This window comes from Clytia hemisphaerica, unplaced genomic scaffold (genome assembly GCF_902728285.1).
Source record: "Clytia hemisphaerica strain Z4C2 unplaced genomic scaffold, Clytia hemisphaerica genome assembly, whole genome shotgun sequence".
Taxonomy (NCBI): Eukaryota; Metazoa; Cnidaria; class Hydrozoa; order Leptothecata; family Clytiidae; genus Clytia; species Clytia hemisphaerica.
This window is the reverse complement of record NW_027103994.1, coordinates 1714831-1721754: the sequence shown is the minus strand read 5'-3', so window position 1 is coordinate 1721754 and position 6924 is coordinate 1714831. Positions and strand designations below refer to the sequence as shown.

The 6924-nt window shown below is 37.3% G+C and overlaps 1 protein-coding gene across 1 annotated transcript; it reads right to left on the bottom strand.

Moving 5' to 3' along the window:
* Positions 1–2839: 2839 nt before the first annotated feature.
* Positions 2840–3853, bottom strand: LOC136811300 (uncharacterized). Its single transcript, XM_067067915.1, has 2 exons — positions 3551–3853; positions 2840–3223 (listed from the first exon to the last, which is right to left on the bottom strand). The coding sequence occupies exons 1-2, from the start codon at positions 3851–3853 to the stop codon at positions 2840–2842; spliced, it is 687 nt and encodes a 228-aa protein (XP_066924016.1).
* Positions 3854–6924: the final 3071 nt, after the last annotated feature.

Genomic DNA, 6924 nt, shown 5'->3' with positions numbered 1-6924 from the left:
GGCATACCTGAAAATAAAAAACAAAAAGATTATCATATTATTTTTGCATGAATTACGCTACCTTTTATACGTCATTATAAAATTATACAAAACGAAAGCGAGTCTAGGCCGCCCGCCTAGAGCGCGGGCCCTAATATTTTTTCTCTCGCGGTCTTCAGGGGAAAACGAAAGTGATCGATATTCTTTGAAGGAAGAATTTGCCAAACAAACCCCTAGACAAAAAGATGTATTTTGAGGTTGGGAATGGATCCTGCGAAAATGAAAAAATTTTGACTAGGCGTTTTTTTGGCAAAGCCAAAAACTCTAATTTTTTTCTTCCCTCAAGCTAAAAAGGTTACAGGTTTTGGGCAATCGAGGCAAAAATCAGCAAAAAGTTGGTGTTTTCCGTAAATCTGAGAATCGCGATAAGATCCTCACTGTTAAGGAAGTCGGATGTCCGGTGTCGGAGAAAGATATTTTTCCCACCGTACAATCAAAACACCAGACATGACCAGTCCGGTGTTTCCTAATTTTTTGTTTCATAAATGTCCGGCGTCCAAAATTCCCTGTATGCAACACCGGACTTATTGCGTCCGGTGTAGCGAAAGGATACTTTTTGCCACCGTACAAATACACCGGACAGTCAGGTGCGTCAGCAGGGTCCTGTGACCAGACAGTGTCAATCGAACGAATCGAACGCCAAATCAATTGAACGCAATAATTGAATTGAACACAATCGAATAATTGCAATTCGATTGTCGAACAAACACCGGACACACAAAAGTCCAGTGTAAAATGAGGATTTTTTTTACCACCAGACATAAGGAAGTCGGATGGCCGGTGTCGGAGAAGGATATTTTTTTCCACCGGACAATCGAAACACCGGAATTTTTTGTTTCATAATGTCCGGCGTCCAAAATTCCCTGTATGCAACACCGGACTGACACCGGACTTATTGCGTCCGGTGTAGGGAAAAGATACTTTTTGCCACCGGACCAATACACCAGACAGTCCGGTGCGGCGGCAGGGTCCTGATTTTATTTGCTTTTGTACAATACTTTAATAAGCGCTGGGCCGCTCATGCTAAAAAGCTCTAACAGAGTGATCCAATTTAATTTAATTGCAATCAAACTCATCGATCATAATCGTAATCGAACCAATGGAACATAGTCAACTATTAATCGAACCAATCTAACGTTACTCGAACGCAATCGAACACAATCGAATATTACCCAGGAATCGGCTGTTCGATTGAGATTCGATTACGTTCGACAACCGAATCGCAATATTCGATCGCGTTTGATTACATTCGATTGGTTCGATTGCGATTTTTGTTCAAAGTTGTTCGATTGACACCGTCCTGGCTTTAAGCGAAGGTGACAATCTATCTATACTGTCATCATTGATAAACAAACAAGTTAAAAGTAGGAATAAAGAACACCTGAAAAGACTTCACACTAGAATAAAGCAAAACACAGGCATATTAGGCTAGGTCTAAAGCTCTAAAACAGTATCTAATAACATGAAAACCAGAATATGATTCTTCAATGGTCAAATCAAAACTATAAAGTGCAATTACATTACAAACATAGCCTGGATATCCTAACCTGAGATCAGATTGTGATTGTTTTCTGCACACCACGCTGAAGCTCTAAAGGGATGTGTGAAAACAAACAATCTGGCGAATATGCAATCTCGAAATTATAAGGACCGCGTTCGTCTAAAAGGACTAGGAATGACAACAAAGTTGCGCGATTGTGTTTGTGAATAGGGCGCCGTATCAGTTTTTATTTTTCCGGCGCACAACAAGATTCTTTTTGTAGAATTTTCCGCGGGAGGACTAATTTTCCTCAGATGTATAATTTTCAAGCGCCTTTACCAGTGGATACCCCTTAAAAACACATACCCCTTAAAACCCACAAAGTTGTATTTAATGCCTTACAAAATTTCTGGATTGACGAGAAGTTCTGTAATGCAACTTTTTGAGGCCTCTTATGAATAACCTTTCAGAAAATACCAAAAATAGCTGCTTTCTATATTACCAAAATGTAGAAAAAGGGCTGTTTAGAAAAATATGCCATTTATTTTAGTTGCAAAAATCGTGTTTTTCTGGTTTGCTGGAAAGGCACTTGAGACTAAGTCCATACAACCCATACTTTTTAAATACCTATAATATACATGCATCTGAAAATAAAATAGTTTTTTTGAAATATATTCACTAACAAAAATAAACCGCCTTTAAAGTTGTGACAGATTTTTGTAGGATTTAAGGGGTACCAAGTTTGGAAACCTTTATACGGAAAGTTAAGTCAACAATAAAAAGTGTAACACAATTTTAACTTGATAAATGGAAAATTGTAAAAAAACACAACAGAGCAAACATTTCCATAATCTAGAAAAATCACTTGAAACTAAAATGACATGTTCTTCAAAGCTAATCTATCAAGCTTTGAAACATCCTGGAAATAAGAAAAAATAGAGTCATACAGTAATCTTGAATGTCCCATTTTTTTCCTCTTAATGGCGAAGCTCTGATTGGACCATCAATAATATTCTCAACCTTGAAGATTGCAATATCAGGGAGGTGGGAGGGAGTTTCCTCCATGACTGTGGTCAAACCAACCCTTGGCTTTAAACAGCTTAATTCGATTGCAGTCACTTTGCCATTTTCATCATCCAGAAAGCGTTTAATTAACCGCCCAATACATAATTTCCTGCTTTTCTTGGTTTCCCATATCCCTGCAAACCACTTCCCGACAATATCGTTCTCCTTTGTTGGTGGAGAAAGGCTATACCACGTTTGAAGCAATTTGTCAGATGGTGTCTTCACTTTTCTTTCATTCACATTAGAAGCACTCTCCTATTCTGATTCATTTCCCTCGTCTTCATTAATTTTGTCACCTTCGTCCCCTTCACATTCACTCTCTTCATCACCATCATCAAAATCATCATAAGCATCATCATCATAATCATCATAATCATCATAATCACCAGTCTTTGACTTTGAGTTAACTAAGATCATGACTGGTTTCAACCCATTGATATGACAGGCTGCTTTACCGCAAACAGACTTCTTAACCTCACTGCAGACTGGGCATTGCTTTAGCCCAATAGCCGCACAAACACCTTTACACATGGACTTTGTTATGCATTTGAAAAACAGTTCCTTTTGATTATTTCTCTGTTGATGCCTCTCCTCCTTTTGTGCTTTCCTCTCCTTCTTTTCCTTCTCAATAGCTTCAACCTTGCTCAATTTATATCTTGAGCTTCCATTGAGCCATGAACATTGGTAACTCGAGTATTTTTTATTTTATTTAACTCCTTGGGCTTAACCCTCTTAACAGTCAGAAGTCCAGGAATTTTTTCTAATTGCAAGCCTCTTTCATATCCATCCTTGAGAATTTCCTGATATTGCGTGCACATAAACTTCCAATACTCTGCAGTTCCATATTTATGTTTTGATTTTGCAAGTTTGGACATGGATGTAGGGGTTGTTGGTTGTTTGGATGAGCGTCGTCACTTCTTTTCTGGATACCCCTTGATGACATCTGTTTTTGTTTTTCACACAAACTCGACTTGATCTTTCTTCAGCTGGTGTCAAAACCCGAAGATGCTCTTTTTTGCTGTTCACTTTGTTTCCGTTCAGGCGGCGATCAATGGTGCTTCTGTCTTTAATCAGAGGAAACATGCCAGTTTTCAATGCTGAATGACCTTTTCTCCTATTTTCTTTGCACCAGTTGACTGCCTCCTCTATTTGAAGTTCCTTCTGATTTATATTCTTTCTCTTTACAATAGCCTCTGCTTTACAATTGGGCTTGCCAGATACACCTAACAGCCTTTTCTTAACTTGTAATTTGAATTCTGGTTTAACCATTGTAATTTATGTATTTTTTTCCTAAATAAACATACATATAAATGTAAAATGGGCATAAATTCCTTAAAAATTTAACTATCCACTTAGCAATGAAATCCTAGCATGTTAATGAACTACATAAAGGAAATTTTCCAACCAAAATCCAACATCTTTACTACGTGAGTCATAAACGCCTGTGACAATTTGTAGTTTTTAAAGGGGTAAGAGTGTAGTTTTTAAGGGTTTTTTTGAATTTTTGGGTGCCTTAAAACAAATACAATTACTAAATTGAGCCAAAACTATATAACAAACATTACTTGAAAGAATCTTGAAAAAAATTGAGGTCAAAATAACTTTTTGATGAAAATTTATTAACGAAAAACTGTTTTGTGGGTTTAAGGGGTAGAAGACATAATATTTTGCTCTTTTTAGAATTGCTAAAAAAAATAAACAAATTGTTTAAACCTAAAACCATGGCCAGGGAAGAGGATCATATACAATAGACTTTCACTAAAAAGAGTTTCAGCTATGTAGCTTATCTCTATCTGGTGTAGCAGCGTACCACTTTTTTTTGTAGGTTTTAAGGGGTATCCACTGGTAGAGGTTTACCGTGCGGGTAAGAAAATTATGAACATCTGTTATCAGGTTAGGATATCCCAGACCTTAAACTATTTCACCGTCTAGTTTTTTAGATAATCTTGTCTCTGGTTTACTGGTCCAACTAACTCGCCTGCAGGGATATTTGTCCCTGCATATGCAAGTGCATCTAATTGGCCTATGTGCCAAGTCACTGATCAGAATTTCTGTGGGATTTTTCACATTTTTCTATGCACGTGCATAATTTATTGAAAAAGCGGACATTGCAAAAAAAGATAAACAAATTAAAATGTTCATTCTAAACAAAATGGCTACTGGAAAGGAGCCTTTATAAATGTGACTAATGTTTTGATGTAGTTTAGAGTAGATTTGAAAGTTTTTTGAGTTTGTAAAAGAGGTTTTATGGTAAGTTAATTATGTGTGTCTGCCTGGCAGTTAGTCACACTAGGAAATCAAGCTTTCAGAAAAAACAACATCAGTCATCTAAAGGATGAGAGTTACCTGAATCAAGTTCAAGATCCCAAGACAATCAATTAAAACTTGAAAACTTAAAATGAGACAAAATGACAGATTGCGAACGTGCAGCAGCCAGAATATGAACCAACCAAAATTTTGTCATTCAATTCCAGAGACAGCGCTTCGATTTTTAAGGCCTTGTTTATACGCTAAAGTAAAAATAATTCCGCACATGTAAATGGGTCAGTGTGTGAGGTCTGTCAACAAGGGATCACTCACAGGCAGTATTGGTTGAAACATGATGGGACTGTTGATCTGTATTTTCACTTACTTTTAAATCTCTTTGACAACAAATTTGTTTTGATAACTCCACCAAGTTTATCAATCATACTTTCTGTCATAACATGTCACGATAACCTTTCACTGATAGCCAGTTAGTCACACTAGTGTCCTGCCGAAATGCGTATAAAAGATTAATGCTGCAAACTCCTAATCAGGAGGTTCACGTCTCCTAATTAGGAGACAGGTGTAATTATCTTGTGAACGAAGAAACTGCGCATAATTTTGTTGCTCCCATTGGAAAGAGCACAAAAAATTGATTCCATATGGTGATTTTCAGAAAAATCCACCGGTGGAATCAATCACAATTCTAATAATCCATAAGAACCAATCAGAAGTAAGAATCTGTCTTCTGAACAAATACGTCTCAAAAAGAAAAATGGCGGACATGAAAAAAAATCAAGAGGGGCTTCCTTGTAGTGCTTTATATTAGGATTGTGATCGATTGCACCGAGAAATTTTGATAATTTTTTTAAAACTTTACCAATTCGAGGCTGCACTTTCCATTAAAACTAGTTTCAAAATGCGCGGAAAAGCCTAAAGCCCTTAAAATTGAGATCAAAGTTTTATGTCTCCTTATTAGGAGACGGGTCTCCTAATCAAGCGACCTACATGTCTCCTAATCAGGAGACGTCTCCTAATCAGGAGGTGTCTCCTAATAAGGCAATTTTTCCTGACTGTTAAAGGGATTCATGAAAAAATAACCCGGCGCTTTTTAATGAAATTAACATTCTCAAAAACTATGAGAAATTGCCTAAACTTTGAGCCATAGATGAAAAAATGTCAGTCAAGCCAACCTTGAGAACTAAAATAAGAAGATCAACTTCCCATGAAAAAGATCTACGGGGGAGACGGAACCCGCCTAGATCCGCGCACTGCCGGATAGGCTATTTCCCGGAAATTTTGCCGGACCTCAAACACTAACCCATTTACATGTGCAGAATTGTTTTTACTTTAGCGTATAAACAAGGCCTAAAAAATCGAAGCGCTGTCTCGGGAATTGACAAATTTTGGTTGGTTGATTGATTCTGGCTGCACGTTATATTTTGTTTCAAATTTTCAAATTTTAATTAATTGTCTTGCAAACTTGATTCAGGTAACTCTTATCCTTGTTGTTGCAAATACATCCTGTAGATGACTGATGTTGTTTTTTCTGAAACCTTGATTTCCTAGTGTGACTAACTGATAGCGCGCCCTTTTTAACTTTTTTGTTTTCATTCAAAATGACCAGACGCCGATTGGAGAATTAGAGAAGTGCCGCCGCCTAACCACCTATCACTCGATGAGATTAACAAATTAACGAATGTGTAACTTGCTGCGCGAGTGACGTCAAACGCTCCATCGTTTTGTCACTAGTTTGGTCTTTTTCGTTCCAGACATTGGCATGTGTTGCACTACGGATTTTATTCATATTTTGATTTAAAAGCTTACTCGGTACGAAAGAGAAATCATGTATTTTTTAATACCCCGTTGCATTAACTCAAATCAAATTACTTTGGAGGTCCGGTGAAATAGTGGCCGAATTGCCGTCCCATGTTTTGTCAGACATCAGTCCCAAGTTAGAGCAGTGGACGGTATCAAACAAACTGTACCAGACTTTTTTAGTTGCACCAGACTCTATAATGTTAGAAACTTTGTATGTTGAGGTAAGAGATTTTTTTCTGAATTTTTGAGTCTGGATACCCAGGCTATTACAAACA

Bases quoted from the DNA above. Each gene is read 5' to 3' on its own strand.
- LOC136811300 (XM_067067915.1), bottom strand. From the start codon at position 3,853: ATGGTTAAACCAGAATTCAAATTACAAGTTAAGAAAAGGCTGTTAGGT. The intron at 3,224-3,550 runs GTTTGTGTGAAA...AAATTGAGCAAG, and splicing joins CTGAAGAAAGATCAAGTCGA to GTTGAAGCTATTGAGAAGGA.